Genomic DNA, 17,185 nt, shown 5'->3' with positions numbered 1-17,185 from the left:
GCTTAAGCCTTTTACTGCACAAGTAATTGTTACTGTTTCTCATCTCGCGAGATACTGACACTGCTGCAAAAGATAACTGCAGCATAGTGCATTATGCCCAAAAGTCATTCAGATTTGCCAGCATGACACAAACGTACACATTTGGCTAGTTTGGAAGGTTGTCTAGACTGTTCTAGCCAGCTGCGAATAGCAGTGAAGGAGCATGCAGTCACACCAGGGCAGCAAACCGAGGTGGTAATATTGCTAAGTCCCAGCCTGGCCCATTACACTGCAGTGCTGTGCAGTGCCCACAAGGCACATGCATAACGGATGCTGATGAGCACAGACACAGTGATAGTCACTGTGGAGTGACAGCTCTGCTACCTACCAGAGCAGCTTGTCACAGGGGCCTTTCTCAAACTGCACTGCTCAAGTTAGGCACCAAGACTAATTCTGGAAAGAGCAGTGATTTTCTGGAGATGTTTCCCAGGCTCCCTTCTCTTTCCTTTCCTTGATGACATTTTGTGTAGCTACTAATACTACTCAGATAAATGCACAACTCACTAAACTTTTGATTTAGCCTATTTTTTGTCTTTTCTTCATGCACTTTCTGTAATCACTTGCTGTCAAAAATAATGCTTGTTCATTCTGCTGATTAATATGTGCTCTTAGAAATAAGCCCTTGCATAAAAGAGAAAGACCGGGAAATCACTGATGGAAATGTTCAGTAAGAACGCTCTGCAGTAACTGGTAAGCAGGAGGCATTCCTCACCCAACAGTGGCAAAGTATCAAAAGGGACAGTGGAGCAGCCTGGAAGTTGCCCACTTCCCAGTATGTGTTCCTCAGGTACTGCATGGGCCAGCAGGAGGGCTGGGTTTCTGCAGTCAGGTGAGATTTCCAGTGACAATTAGGTGGGTAGGAATTTGAGTGGAGTGGACTACTCTGGATATCCTCAGACTTAGTCACAGACTTAGTTGGCAGTATTTGCTCTCTAAAAGCCTGTTACTGATCCCGAAGGTTCTACACCCTATAAGTCCCTGCAAAAAAGGAGTGCTGCACCCCTTTCATCACCGTTTCTTGTGAGCGTCTCTTTTCTATTAAGCCTTGGGTCTCTGAAGTTATTCCCTCTGATTTTTTTAGGTTTAATGCTATGCTGTGGAGTCCATGTAATGTACTGAGAGAATTCCAGATGACTTTCAGTGGGAGTTTGTCAGGCCTATTAATAAGTGAAGCTCTGATTCTTTCTTGATTAGTTCTTTATCTTCAGATCATAATATTAAAAAGCTAGGGGGAACAAAAGATAATCTTTTAGTAGCTCTTTTTCAGTTAGCTTTCACACTGACAGGTTAGGCAGCAGTGAAAATATAAACTGCTCTCACTTGTCCCATCTGTACTCATTCAGCCTGTCTCTGTACCCTATGTGAGGTATGTGGTGCAAGTTCTTTGTTTGCAAGACAAAGAAATAAATGAGTGTTGCTCATCTGATGTTACATGAAGCTAATGAAATATTGATCACATGCTTCACGACATTCACAGCAAATAAAAGGAAATACTTATGTTGTCTGTGGTCTGTCACACAACTTTTCTGAAGGTGCTATCCCTCAGCAACACTGAGGTATTGCTGCAACTTTTAGGAAGGCAAATAGAAGGTGAACATTAAATGGAAAGCAAAATTATTAAGGCAGAGACTGGAGAGTTGTGTGCATTCTGAGCCTGATGGAGAAACATCTGGATTTCCAAGCTGCCTGTTGAGTTCTGTGCTGCTTACTGTAAGGAAGGGTAATCTGCACAAAGAATGTTTAAGAGCATGAAACCCCTGTTCCAAAGCAGTGTGAGGCTACTGAAATCCCTAGGGTCATGCAGGGGGAATTCCTGTACAGGAAATTAATTGGTTCAGTAGAATAAACCTCGTTTCTGTTCCCTTGCTTGGCCTTACTCAGTTGTGGTTAAATGAGGAAAGCAGATGACAGCCATCTGGTAATCTTGCTGTTGACAGGCCTGGCTGGGAGTCCTGGCTTGTCCTCTTACCAGTGTGTCCTGCAGGGACAAGCTGAGTATTTGTGAAGAGAAAAGGAATGTTCCACAGTTGAGAAAAGATAGAGCAAGATCGCTGTTCTACCACTGAGTGCTACTGGGAGAGGATCTGCAGCAGTCAGTCTGTTTGCTCATCTCCCCCATGCTCTTGACTCAGACCAACAAATTACCCACTATGAAAGAGAATTTTTTCAGAAATTAATCAAATCCAATAGGAAAGACTTCCCAGGTACAACTTGCAATTGATGGTTCAGACCAAAAATCTGACAATTGCACAAAAACCTTTGGTTTGATATGGGAGACCTGGCACAGGGGAGGCTAATGCTTCATGCTGCTGCTCTGTATCTACCTTAGCTGGTCCCAATAATTCTGTGATCTTTGCTCCTGTGGGTAGAGGATTCTGAGCCACACCACAACCAAATCACGTTTAAAACTCTGAATGTCTAAATCAGAAATCTTTTCCATAGCAGGTAGTGGGCAAATGCTAATGTTGCCAGTGTGCTCAATTTCTGGCATAGAAGTAGGCAGGCTACTAAGGTTTTCCTGTTCATGCTAATAAACATTTATTTTTTTTCAATCAGACCTTAATTCCTATAATAATAGCAAAAACAGTGCTTCATGCTTAATATGTTCTTTCAAGCTAAGAGTTGCTACTGCATACTGATACCTATTGCCTGGGTCTCAGCTCTCTGAACAAGTTTTGGGTTAATGCACTGATTAATCCAGACATTAGATAAATAGAGTTTATTAGAATTTAATATTCAGTTATAAATGAAACGTGCTACTTATTTTTCATTGTCCATACACATATGCTTTGTTACACATTTATCCATAACACCAGAAAAAGTACTGAGCTGTGGTTACCCAAGCTACTGTTTCCATTGGTACAAACACAACTTTATTACTCACGTAGCTCTTCCTAACTTTCTGAAGCCACTTATCTCCATTCAAAGTATTTCAAAGTCTGTTAGTCATGCCTCACTTTTCCATTAACCTCTTCCCATCACCTCTAATAAATTACTATTCAGGCTCCTACAAATAAGGTTTTTTCACGTCTGTCATAATGATTTCAGATATGCAGTTGCCCTTTAGGATATGCTCCATTTCGTCTCTGTCATGTCTCTAACGCCATAATTTGGTACTGCATCAGGGAAAGCTGCATTAAATTTTCTAGGCAATACCTAAAGCAGCATGAGTGGCCCTGTCTTTCCATGAGAGAAATACAATTGCTGGACAAACATGTGATGTATTTCTCTGTGAACAAGTGACAGTTCTGAGTAGACAGACCCTCCAAAGTTTCTGTCAGTTAACTGATGTCATCATACAGTTTCTGAGGACACTACATGGAGCCCTTGCTTTGACAGTTTAACAAATTGCCGAGTCACTGAACAGTATCAAAGTCAGCTATGCAAGTTTTACTTTACTCAGTGCATAAGACAAAACAGAATCCATCACAACAGTTGGGAATAAAGCACATACAAACACCAGTGCTTTTTCCTTCAGCTTTGCTACCATGTAACGTGCCTTGGGTGCAGGAGACATGAGAGCGTCTACCATTGCATCTACAACCTCATTGCCATTTGTGCTTCCTTTGCTAAGAATGTTGTTGAAAAAGTCTGCCCGCTCCTGAACGTACTCCTTATTGTAAACTGCCTTTTCCTCTTCACTGAGTTCATTCCAGATCTCTTCGGCGCTGACTGGTGGCTGAATTTTTGTAGATCGTGCATAATTTCCTGGCTGAATAATACAGACCTAAAAGTGAGATGTGAAACTTAATCAAAGTGCACTCAGTCATTCTGAATTCAGCTAAATACCATATGCAGTAAAACAGATACAAAGCTCTTTGTGAACAGATTTCTTCCAGAAAATGCAGCTTTGTGGAAATTTCAACCTTGAAAACTTTACTGAAATCAAGTGCATTCCCATGAAACAGTAGCCATTGCAGAGGTGCTTTATGCTGACTTCCTCACTTCACTGATTGTTATGTGTTCATGCCTTCACAGAATGCAATACTGCATCCTTGCTTTGTGTACAATGCTTAGTGGTGTCAATGTTTTGAGGCAAAGTTATGAGGCAAATAATTTTGGTATAACTTTGATGTCTCCAAAGTGGAATGCTTGCAATTTTTCTCTCAGTGGCAAATCTTACAGTTGGTGATTTTTTGTCCATTTTTAACAGAAGGAAACGAGCAATTCCTGGGGAAAGAAACACCATTTTCCCCTAGTAGGGAATAATAAAGAGCAATGGGTACATCGATACAAGTTCAGAAAAGGCTAGAGGTGCTACTGCAAAGGTCTCACTGAATTAGCAAATTTCCAGATTTCTGTGCACACCAATTTAAATTCAAAGTGTACAAACTTTTTGCTGCTCAGCTTGTTTACTTTGCATGCATTATTCTGCTGTTCTGCTGACTTCTGGGGAATTTCAGAGCAAGCTTAAAGCTTCCAATGAAAGCTTTTCCTGGAATACCTCAGCTAGCAGCTGGCTTGTTAAAACTGTCTGTAGATGTGCAGCACTGAAAACTCCATGGCATTTAACTGACCTGATTTCTAAAGACTGTTAACACAACGTGAAGAAAAATGGTGCTGAGCCATACGAAAGACTTGAGGATCTGACAAACATTCTTTGGAAATCCATGTTAATTTGTAACCCTAATGCCCCCAATCTGCCATCCAGCTCATCTGCCAGGGGCTACCACTGGTGCAGCAGCACTGCCACGTGCCAGCCTCAGCCTGCACAGCCACCAGTGCTCTGCAGCCTGCTGCTGGGGCTGTAGCAACCAGCAGGAAGGGGTGCAGGTAGCCTCCCTACTGCCCCAAGTCAGACTGCCTATCTGGGAATGTCTCATGCTGCCTTTGGTAGGTTTGCTGCAGGGCATCTTTCAGAACCCTTGCTTTAGATTCTTCAAAATCGCTTACTATTAGCCAAAGTAATGTCAGTAGTAACATTCACACATATATTTTAAAGAAAGGGTGTTCAAAAATTCATGTTTTGCAGCTATATGAAGTTGGTTAGGAGATATTAAACTTTTTCTTTTTTTTTTTCTTCCCTCATTTTCTTTAGCCTTCTTTCTAAGTGGCAGACACACACTTTGTTTCCTGAAGGTAGCCAGCTTGCCTGGACAGAGTTCAATGGGACAGAGCCCTGGTGCCATCTGTTCCTTGCCAGCTCTGGGCAAGGTTACCTCCTGAAAGCAAAAAGGGAGTAGCAGAGCAGGAGAGAGGAGCACTGAGAAGAGGAGGCTTATCTTCTGCAGGCTCCCTGCAGGGTAGATTCTGAGGCAAAGGCCAACCAGCACCATGCATACACTGAGAAGCAGAGACATAATTCTCATAGATACTCTGGAAGTGTTTGTCAGTCTGATCTACTGTACTGTGTGCTGAGGTTATTCCAGGGGTGGGGGAACAGTAAAAATCCTAGAACCACTACAGCAGTTAACCTGTTAAACTAAGCTCTTCCATCCATTTCAGATTATCCTCGGCTAATCAGTTCAAATCCTCATCATGCTGTGTGGCATTAGGATGTGTGAAATCACTTGCATTTTATATTTATCCAAGAGGGGCAGCTGATAGAAGCATAGCTGTAATTTCTTCTAACATGAGCTTATGAACAGTGCTCCAAGTCTGTGTATGTAAAAGAGTACACCAACATAAATTCTCTAGGGAATACTTTCAGTGTTGCAGAAGAGTATTTCAGCAGTAGAGTGACTCCAAGGAAAAAGCCCTGTGAAACTACTCCACGATCTAAACTTCAGGTCTGACCATCAGTGTTGCTCAGGTATAACACTAAGAGCACTCTTACAGCTTCTCTTAGGACAAGAGAATAAAAAAATATTCTGCATGAATATTGCCTCGTGCAGAGTAGCTATTCCCAGATATTGGGAGGAGCTTTTAAGCACTGATGTGAGAGAAGAGAGAGAAGAGCTCTTTTGGTAGGTGACAAGCCTTCATTTTTGATGCACAGCACTCAGACCTGGACTCTTTGCTCTTGCAGGTAAACCTGTGAAAGTTTCCATTGCTTTGTGCTGTTAAAAGTTATTGTTAAAAGCATGGCACTGTTCAGGCAAGCCTGTCTCAAAAAGCTTTTTCACTATAGAGGATGTAAAGAAAGGGTGCAAGTTGCAGCACTGTCACAGAGATGGCTTGCTACCCCAGATCTTCTAAGGGCTGCAACCACCACCCAGCTCTGCTGCCTGCTGTTATTTCTAGCCCACTGATTAGCCACAGAGGAGCCACCTCTCTCCAGGGAGAAGCTGTATCCATGGCTTCAGGGGAGCAGCTTTTATTGCCATCCCCTTTGTATGGATGTATGCAGCTTGCTTTGCATAAGATTAGACAGTATTTACCATTTGCCTGTTCTGGTTGCCTTGGCCACCCCCACCGTTGTCCTGTACTCTTTGTAGAAGCTACTTACTTCCATTCCTCTAAGTGATGCATTTCAGCTCTGGAGGAAGTTTCAGGAGTGAATTTTCTCTCTTTCTCATACAAAAAACAGTGTTTGAAATAGCAGGAAGTTTCACAGAGCAGCTATTTATTACATCACTTACCTGAACACCGAACTTCTTCATTTCCAGTCTTAGAGCATCACAGAATTTTTCAATAGCTGCCTTGGTCATAGAATAAATGCCATTTCCCAGAGTAAAATAGGCAATGATGCTGGACATGAAAACAATGCGTCCTGAAAAGAAAACAGAGCAAATAACAAAACTTGTCACTCTTGATCTTTAAAATAGAATTGATTGCCCAGGCCTTCTGAATTGCAAGTCAGGTAGTATTTAGCACGATGTTGTTTTACAGCGCAACATGTAAAAGCTGTGCTGTGTAAATGTGCGGCCCCAGCAAAACTGTGCACACAGCTCTGTAAAGCAGGTACCATCATGCAAGCAGCTTCCTTCCATCTAGTGACACACTCTGGACCAGACAGGGGATGACAGATTCCCAATGTGCTGCTTATTCTGTTTGAGACAATTGACTCAGGTAACAGAAGATGAAGAAAGATGGAAGCAAAGCATTCCCTTAAGATCTTTAGCCTGAAAAACAGTAATAAAAGACTATGCTAGTAATAGGAAAAGGACTGCAGAGGAGTGAAGTGAATGATTCTCTTTTTGGTGACTACGTGACTACTAATATCATTTATGGCTATGCAACTACTAATACCATTTATTCTGTGCTAATGATATCTCTGCACTGAGTTCTAGCTTAAAACTGTGCATATAAACCCATAATCAGATTGTACAGGGACAAGCTTTACCAGAGAAAGGTGACTTGACAAAAGTCTTACACAGTGCAGTCTTACACTGCTGTGCTGTGATTTCCACAATCTGTGCTGCCTTTTTTTCCTTTTGTAACTCTCACCGAGTGCAGGCAGGTATGCATTAAATGCACAGAGTTCTGACTTGAGGCTTTGGGCTGTGGTCTCATTCCACTGTTTATTTATCAGCTTCCACCAGTCAGTCACACCATATAGTAACAAATGTGTGTATGTAGTACATGTATGTGTAAACATATATTCATATCAGAAGTGAGAGAGATAATGTCCTCATAGCTAGCAATTTAGAAAACATTCCATCCCTATTGCTGCCGCAGATGCAGAGAACACCTGGGCACCAGATCAGACCAAATGGTACAGGCTTTTGGGCTATCAAAAGGGTATCATGGGAATGCAGTGAAATCTGTCATTCTGGATTACGTTCCCTGCTTTCCTACGCAGTCAGTGTCTGGGTTAAGTCTCATATCCAGTAATGGCAGAATGACTACCAGCTTGCTGATCAAGATGCTACGTCAGCTGGCCTCGCCATTGGGAAAAGTTATGTTGTTCCTCTCAGAATTAGATGCTCAGTACTTGTCTGAAGTGAAATACCCTCCTTTACGGTACTAATAATCTTGAAGCTCTTCTTGGACAGGTTGCTTATCCTGAAATGGCAGTAAAGCTCTTTCACTGGGACACAGGTTCTGTGTAAGTGACTGTAGGATAACCTTTCCCTCCTTGGCCCACCAACTAAGCAATTTGGAGCATGCACCCAGAATGGGGGACACACTGTTTAAATTCTCTCTTTGCCTGAGGTAACTGAAACCCAGTTTTCCCAAGAGTTACCATGGAGCTTTAGAGCATCATAGAGCTCTAGCAGTACGCAGGACATCAGAGAAAGAAATCAATGTTTTCTTGTGTAATGGCAACGTAACACATTTGCTGTTTCTCACTGTATATGCAATAACACATTCTCTTACAAAAACTTCCAGCTTGCAGTATTTAAAGGTTGCTTTTTTGTTCCATCACAGTATCAGCCAAAGGCAACCAAGCAGGAAGAAGCAAAGTAGGAAAAAAGAGGATGCTATTATCTTACCAGCATTTTGTGTAACAGTGATATCTGGGGATTCCATACAAGAGCTAGCCCTACCATGCTTGATGCTATACACGCACAGTAGAGGGAATCCTTGCCTTAAAGAGCTTACAACTGAAACAGACAAGCTCAGCAAAGTGAGGAGAAAGGAAAAGAGTGTCTTTGTGTCTTTGCAGATGGAGAAGGAACAAACTGCAGAGCAATTGAGACATTCTGCAATGCTGTAGAGAGCTATTCAAGCCATTTCTCATCAGAAGCAAGGGCAAAGTGCATGCATGTGGAGGTTCATGCTACAGCATTTATCCCATTTGATACCATGCATCTCTGTATGGCACTGTTTTACATACGTGGGGTTTCTCTGCCCAGAATCATAGAGAGGATCTTGTCAGGCTTGAAACTGGAAGCTGGATGTCTCTAGTTCACCTCTGTATGATCACTCTTCCTCTCCTAAATGCCACACAGTAAAACAGTAAAGCCTACATAAAAGAAGTTAAGCGGGAGTTTACTGGATCTTTGTCTAATGATTGTCAGTGCTTACAAAATGGTGCCTGGGCTCCATAACCTACTGTAAGCATTTTTTTCACTCTGTTTTCAGCCAAATACTGAGATAATCCATTGTTTGTAAATAGTTTTGTTTTGTTGTTTTTTGTTGTTGTTGTTTGTTTTTTGTTTGTTTTTATTTTTTTTTCCTTGTCTATTGCAAAGACAGAATCTGTCAAGGGTTCTTTTCCTCTTGGGATTTCACCATCCTCTTAGGATCATTCAGGCCACACAGAAGGAAGCTGTCATTTCAGTTCAGTGAAAGACAATTAAGGCTTCTTTTATAGGTGCTACATCACCTGATTATAGTAATCTAATTATTCTACGACTTCAAATAACAGTGGATTAGCATTACCCTTGTATTTCCTTAGCAGAGGAAGAAATGCCAGGGTTGTCCTGATGCTCCCAAGAAGATTCACATCCGTAAACTTCTCATATTTCTCCATTGACAGCCACCCCGTCTCACCGAATGTTGAAATTCCTGCATTGTTCACAAGCCCCCAAAAACCTAAAGGAGAGAAATACCTTAGCAAACATCTTTTGCTGAAAAAAAAACACTCCATGGCAACCAAACAACACTAGTGAGCTGGGCCCTTGATAACAACTTTTCAGTTGCATTATCTTTTTGTCTTTCGCTTATAAATGTGGGAATGTTTTGTTTAATGAAGGGAGGTAATTCTGCCCACTATCTGGACAATGTAAGTCTCAGTGCTATTTAATAATCACTCACTTTATAGTCTCCTTAAGTTATTTATGAATAACACGATCTGGGAGACTACTTATTACTGCCAATGCAGTGTTTCATGATATTTTAATTACTTGAATCCCACTGTGAGCAATGAGCAGCTTTGTGAAAATTGCATTAAGCAGTCTAAAGGCTAAGGGGTAATATTTTCAAAAAGCCTGACTAATTTAGGAGCCTATGTGTTTCTCAGGATTTTGAGCATCAGTTCCTTCTGAAATCAGACACAGCTGGGCACACAGGCACAGCACTGGGTAAAATCCGTGGCTATGGTGTTTTCTGGATTTCTTACCCTTGGCCAGCTATATTCCCTCCTAACAATGGGACTCACTGTAGAAGCCCAGCCCCCTAAAATGCAATATGATTTCAGCATTTACAAGCAGATCTCTACAGGCAGCAGAGCTTGTTCTGACATAACTACACCAAGCCCTCTAGCCCAAAGCCACAGAACATTTCATGCAAGCATTGTGCAGCGCTCAGAACCTTGGTTGTTGGACATGCTTTTTGCTGAAGTGTGGCAGTGCTCGCAGATTAGAGCTGACATGCTGACTAAATGCTGATGAAACCATGCTGACTTGTGTAGCCTACAGAGCACTTGTCTACAGATGTATGGTAAAGCAGTAAGTGAAAGCATTGCTGTTTCTGTTCTCAGACCCTAACTTAGAGTATCTCAAGGGTGACCAAGGGTGTAAATAACAAGTACTCAGGGTGGACTGAGAAATAACTAAGTTTGCAGCTTGTTTCTGCTGGCCTTGCTAGTTTCGCTGATGTATTTTTAAGAGATGTTATACATGTCTGTTTGAGGTAAATCATTGTATTCTGATGCCTGCTGCATGATCTCCAGGTGTAGGTTTCTGTCAAGGTAGGGGGTAACAGTGCTTCTTCTATCCCCTGGACAGAGAGGGGATGTGTGATGCCTCCTGTACTCATGCTGGAAAAGATGGGACCTTTGATTACCCTGATGGAAGTGCTGCAGAAACCCTTTTGTTCTTTGTGAACTTCCCCAACAAAGCTACTGTGATGGTTTCATTGTATCTCAGTCCTTCCACTGCTCTGCCAGGAACTGCTAATATAGGACTTCATTCACAGAAGAAGTTAAAGCTGAAACAGACAATTTTTAGAATTACTTTGGAAAGCAGAGCTCTGTGGGCATTTCTAATACATATATTCTGTTGTGCTACATAATGCAACTTGGTGCTTAAAGAAACAAAGTTCTTTCAGTCAATGTCTCATTTGCAGAGCAAAGCACTCAAAATCAGTAATTTACCACATAGAACTTAAATAATTCTGTCCTCCAAAGTGAATAGACCATCATGTAGGGGTCCATAACACAGCAGGCCTTGACATTGGACCTCTCTCATGACCATAGATACAGACTGTCTTCTGTCATACTCAATGTGCCTGTCCTTTACATTGTCCCAGATGTTGGTAGGACAGAGGAGAGGAAATGGACCAAAAAATTAGCCTCTCAAATTTAGCATCCCACATATCCTTCTTTTCCTTGCTGCTGCTCTGTTGTCCCAGATCTTTCCATTATTCTGTGGCTTGACTTCCCTTTCTTAAATGGAATTAACCCCATGGGACTGGCTTCCTTGTGGAATGTTTCGCTGGATTAGAGTCCTCTAAAAGCTAACTGTCAACATTTGTATACTTGCATGTGATCTGATCTGCAGATGGGCTGAGTAGCTGCATACTCCATCTGGTTAGGCTGCAGGTCTCTCTACTCAGGTTTATTTTTAAAGAAGCACAAGCCAAACTGAAGTCTGACATCACTGCCAAAGCTATTCCTTGATCTTTTCTAATTGAAACAAAAATGTCATTTTTGCTTTTGCCACTGCATCCTGCACAGCACAGCAAGAACACTTGCTCCATCCACGTACCCCAGAATTCATGAGGTCTTCAGAAATACAGCCGTTGGACTTGAAGCGATTCATTTTCTTTCTCTAAATTATGAAATACAGAATTTAATTTGCACGGTAAAGCTTTTCTCTTCAGCTGTTTGCCAGCTTTCCCTCCTGCACTTCAGGTGGTTTGTGGTAAGGCTAGCCCACGTGTGCAAACATGCAGAGTTTCTAGAATAAGAGCTCCTTCTTGCTTTTCAGTGGCCAGATCAAAGTCAAGGGAAAAAAAAATTGCTTGAGTTAAACTGAAACAGACTCTTTTGAGGAAAAGATTAAGTAGAATATAAAAAAAGACTGCTCAGAGTCAGCTCAAAGTATTTTATTTGCCCTCAAGTGAAACATACTGTTGCTCAGCAGAACATTCTGACATCTCCAAATGGGAGAATTTCTGAAGCATTCTACAAATCTTCTTGCCACTTCTTTTGGTTGAATCAATTTGCCAAATGCTACCCAAATAATGAGCAGTTTGTTATAGCCACATACCACTTTCTTTCAAAACAATGACTACCTCATGAAAAACAATAGCTTTGCAATCAGGTTGCTGGAATCAACTTTCATCTTCCTTTCCTGAAACACGTGAGGTAAGAATTAATGCAATAAGCCTGCATGCAAAATACTTTGTACATTTGTTTAGACAAATGCAGCTCAGGGAACCTGAGAAATACAGTCTCAGGAGAGAAGTCTCCAAGAACCCTCCAGTGACACCAATGGCTGGGCTCCTCTCGCCTGTTCCTGGGTGCCTGATTCTGTATAGGGTTTCCCAAGTACAGCATGTCACATGCAGATAACAGTCTGCTGGATCCTACAGACGGAAGGGATCCCCAGTAGCAGTTTTCAGCACAGAATCAGACATGATTACAAAACTAGGGTCTAGCCAGATGCGGAGTACTTCCTGTGCTCAACAACAGGATTCCTGGGGAAAATCCAGGGGCTGTCTGCAGTACAGAAACACAGTGGCCATAAGCAGCTCTGGGAAGATCTGTTGAAAGATTTCTGGTCAGAATGTCAATGGCACGGTCCTTGGTAGAACTCGATGCGAATCTCTGATATCCAGAGCCGGTCAGTTCACTGCTTCCTTGAAGGACAGGGCACAAATGAGATTAAACAAAACAGCTGAAGGAGAGACATCCCATTGCCTCAGAGTCCATGCACAGACATGTCAAAAAAAAGCAGCTGATGATTTGATCTGGAGGAAAAATTGCTCAGACTGTTATAACAGAACTCAGTTCGGGGCACAGTTTAGGAAGAGGAGTGTGAGACTATACTACAGCAGGCAGGAGAGAAATAAACTGGCAAGCAGAAAGAGATCTTCGCTGATCTCTGCTTTAAGAAAATGCATTCTGAGGACAAAGATTAAGAGAGATAGCAGAGGATGTAAAGAATCACTTTAGGAAACCTAACTTAAGATTAGTGAGGCTTTCAGGAGGACACTGGCTCTCAAATAACGTCCCAGATAATTACTGATCAAAGCATGTTGGCCAAAAATACGTATCTAAAGTCTGTATTTAGACCCAAAAGATACCTGATATTCTTTCCAGAAACTCTTCTTGAAGTTTTCTTCCTGTTCAAGTCAATCAAGTGATGTGTTCACAAAACACACTTTTCTGTCTGTGTTCACATGTCTATGAAAGCACCCACACAGAGAAGATACCTAAATTCAACCAAATTTTCAAAACTCAAATGTCTGTTTTTGATTTCACTGATCTTTGGAGTTTCTTATTTAAATTGGGACTCTGCAAAAATGGCAGGCTCTTTCCTGAAGGATCCCAATAATAAAGGAAACCAGCCAAATGGACTAGAGTGTGATGCCAGCTTCCCACTGAAAAATGCAGAGAGGGAGCAAACCAGTCTGCTTGAGGGAAATGTAGGGTGTCCATCGTAACAGGTCAACTGAGAGTCTTGAGTTTCAGATTCATACCTTCTAGAGTCACCATCCATTCCTCCAAATGTCATGCTGTGGTTGTCTTCATTGTGAGAATAAATCTACTTGTGTATGATGTCTGGGCTAAACTATGGTACCAGGGTCATACTGCAAGGACTCTACAAACAGGAAATCTTAGTTTGTGGAGGATAGTGTATGATAACCTGGTAGTGAGAGGTAGTACCAAAATGAATATCCTTCTCTTCCACAATGCCATCTACTCAGAACAGGAAAGGATGAGAAATCAGGTTTTGAACAGAAGAAAATTTAAAAAAAAAATACTGGTGTTTCTGTAGGTACTGGGAGAGTTAGCAAACCATCAAACTGTTTAACTGCTTTCTCACTGTTTTGGTACATCTTCTAAAGTTTTAGTTGGAAATGGATTGCATTAAACGTAGAGGTAGATGAAGTTATTCCTTTCTGAGCATTTTTGAATGATACAGGAGTATTTTAGTGATCTAAGCATAGATCCTAGCATGCCAATGTGACATATGTAAAATCTTTTTTGGTTGAACAGGACTGACTGTAGTAAAGAAAAGAGAGGGAACAGTCCCTCTCTTTGTGATTCTGAGTCTAGTGACTCTGGGGACAAAGGCTTCTCTCTCAGTTTCTACAGGGATTCTTTGAGTAGAATTACCCCAGGCTGGGGAAGGCAGAGGCAGCAGAATTCAGCAGGTTTTACAAACTAGAAGGTATACAGAGCACTTCCAGTAACTGTTCTAAAGGTGAATGCTTTCATAGCTTTTAAAATAAGCTAATCTAGGCTTCACTGTTGTTGTAAATCACACTGATTTACCTTCAGCACCACTCACTACATTTCTGCATCTGTTGGTACAGTTTGTGCAAAAACAAAAAGCAGGTTTTTTTTGCTGACAGATGCCTATTTAAGACAGTCTACTGGACTCACCATCTACTCTTTGTTCTCCCTCCTGCAAATACTTGACACATACTTGATTTTCAGCATGGTTAGTCTCATGCTGCAGGCCCCCAGATGCTCCACGATCCACTAGGGAAAACTCACTGCACAGTTCTTTCTCCAGTGGGACATTAAGGCACACCCTTTGCTGCTCACCCTTTGGGAACCGCTGGGCAGCAGGTGAAGTGTTCACAGCAGCACATTTTTCTCTCTTTCTAGGTAATTTCAGAACATAAATGAAATGGTTCAGAGTTCTCTTTGCAGTGCAAAAAAAACTAACAATCCACATTAAAAACAATCTTTGGCCCGAATGTAAATAAATTATCGTCTTTATCAAATAAAATGGTTCACTTAAGAGTTAACCTTCAGCTGAACTGTTACACTGAAACTACTCTTATAAGCTACAAAGGAAATATATTTATTTTTAGAGATGCCAAGAAGGAACGCTCCTTCTGAAATATTTTGCACAAGAATCTATATAAGTAGTGTGTCCTCATAGTTTCATTACATTTGAGATAAAAATATTTTACAATTGTATTTTATAAATTATGAAGACAACTTGTGGCATTTGCTCCATTAACACCAGGTATTAAAACAGCTCCTTTGCTCCTTCTTGATAATTGGGAGTTTTCCCAAATAGCATGTTTTATCTGCTCCTATGAAATTACATTTTCTTTTTTGCCTTTGCAACACAACCCTCATGCTGCTGCAGCCCAAAAGCAACAGAAGAATATGCTATGAATTCTGTGCTTTGTGTATACATGCCCAGTGCTGCATTTTGGGTCTAAGGGCTTGACTGAAAAGCCCTCTCTGCATACGCAGCGCACAGTATCTGCATTTCAACACCAACTGTGTTCAAGTGTCCCCTTCCACAAGAAGTGGTGAGATCTGCCTCGATCTGAAGGCATGTCCACATGCCTACAAGCAGCAGGGGTAACCAGTAAGTTCATGCTGAGCTGTGGACTCAAGACTCTGCATGCTTGCATGAACACAACTGCTGCATGAACCACCAGAATTACAGGATAAATTAACTTATCTGTAACCCAGAGTTTCAGGTGACCCAGTCCTTGTGCCCCATCTGGCCTGTAAGAGCTTTTGTGGGTCATCTGTGATGTGCCTGCAGCTTGGGAAAGAGCCTGAGAGAGGAAGGCTCTGCCTCTTAATCAGATAAGGTCAAGATCAACCATAAATACATGGACTTAATGAACAGCACTGAGGCTTTTTCTTACTTCACTTCTCATTTCATCCCCTTCCCAAGGTGCTAATGAATGAGGCAGACAAAGGTCTCATATGTGAAGCTACTTCTGCATGCTTTACTCTCTGCTATGAGCAGGAACCGTCGGTCTGTAACTGAGGGAGTCGTTTGAGCTGAGGATGTGTGTGCTGAGCCACGTGCATCCCTCAGCAGTACACTGGCTTCTTCTGCCTGGCAGCCCTAACTATGAAAAAACGTAAATGTGGCCCTTCTGCTCTGACCCTCACAGCTTTTGAGGTGATGAACTGGGCTTTATGCTGCCTACAGTTACTGCGCCATTTAGACTCTGTCCATTTTCTCTCGAGCATGTTCCCTGTAGGGTGTACAACTGCCAGATTTCCTTCTAAATGACCCTTCTGTGAACTAGCTTATCAAACCCCAACTTGCACTGAGAGGCGACAAGCACAGCAGCTGCCTTCTGCATTTCTTTATTCCCTCTCTCACAAAACATGCTTAGAAATCTCTCCCTTCCCTGCTGCCTCCTGTGCATGCCCGCGTTTCGTTCCCAGCTCTGTCTGCAGACACCTGCAGAGGGTTTCCAGGCGCAGCCCCGCCGCCGGCGGTGTCCTCAGCTGCCGCACAAGGGGCGCGCACCCACCTCTCACCCACGTGTGCGTGCTTCAGTATCGTCTGGGGCTACGGCCTCCAGCTTGTGTGCCGCTTAACAAGGGGTACTGTTTTTTTTAACGCAAACCGTTGTTATTACCGCTAGTAGTAACTGCAGTTAGCACCGCTCATAGCCGCGCTCCCTAGCAGCGAGAAGCGGCAGCCGCAGCGCTCGGGCTGCCGCGCCGGCACCCTCCGAGCCCCACAGCCGCTCGATGCCCTCCGGCCTGCCGCCCCTCCCGCCGCCCGATGGAGGCCGCCCGCCGGCCACGGAGCGGGGCTCCCGCCGCGCCGCGCCGCCGCTCACCTCGCTCGGGCAGGTGGCTGAGCACCAGCTCCTTGGCGGCCAGCACGTCGCGTCCGCGGGTGACATCGAGCCGCAGGACGCGCATCCGCCCGGCGTCCGCCGCCGCCTCCCGCTGCAGCCGCCGCGCCCCCTCGCCGCCGGGGCAGAGGCAACCGGCGAACACAGTGAAGCCGAGGCGGTGCAGGCGCAGCGCCAGCAGGTGCCCGAAGCCGCTGTCGCAGCCGGTGATGAGCACGGCCCGGCCGGTCGGTTCCAGCGCGGCCGCCTCCCGCCGCCAACGGCGCGCCAGCAGCAGCAGCGGCGGCAGCAGCAGCAGCAGCAGCAAGAGAGGGGCCGCGGCCCACATGCCGCCCCACCGCCGCGCCGCGCGGACCCGCGGAGCTGGAGGGCGGTGGCCGGCCCCCGCTACCCCTCCCCGGTGGCCACAGGCACCGCCCCTGCCGACCTGCGGCCCGGGGAAGCCCGGCGCTTGGCGGTGCGACCTGCTGAGCTGCGCGCCCGCCACCCGCCGCGGGAGGACGGCAAATTCCCCACCCCTGGCTTCCTGCTTGCTTTAAGGTAGCGCATTGCCCGAGTCAGAAGCGAGTTGGATTGTGGCGAGTGGTAACCTGGCTTGTCTCAGAAATAGTGCAGCCAGCAGCAG

General features: G+C 43.7%; 1 protein-coding gene across 1 annotated transcript; it reads right to left on the bottom strand.

The window, feature by feature from the left end:
* Positions 1-2,818: 2,818 nt before the first annotated feature.
* On the bottom strand, positions 2,819-16,888 carry LOC122193983 (D-beta-hydroxybutyrate dehydrogenase, mitochondrial-like). The gene is made up of 4 exons (XM_042894898.1): positions 16,543-16,888; positions 9,250-9,402; positions 6,561-6,691; positions 2,819-3,766 (listed from the first exon to the last, which is right to left on the bottom strand). Exons 1-4 carry the CDS (start codon positions 16,886-16,888, stop codon positions 3,419-3,421), a joined length of 978 nt encoding a protein of 325 aa, XP_042750832.1. The 3' UTR covers positions 2,819-3,418.
* Between the last annotated feature and the right edge of the window lie 297 nt (positions 16,889-17,185).

The sequence above is a fragment of the Lagopus leucura genome, unplaced genomic scaffold (assembly GCF_019238085.1).
Source record: "Lagopus leucura isolate 7727_CA_CO unplaced genomic scaffold, USGS_WTPT01 Super-Scaffold_73, whole genome shotgun sequence".
NCBI lineage: Eukaryota > Metazoa > Chordata > Aves > Galliformes > Phasianidae > Lagopus > Lagopus leucura.
This window is presented reverse-complemented; position numbering and strand designations above follow the sequence as displayed.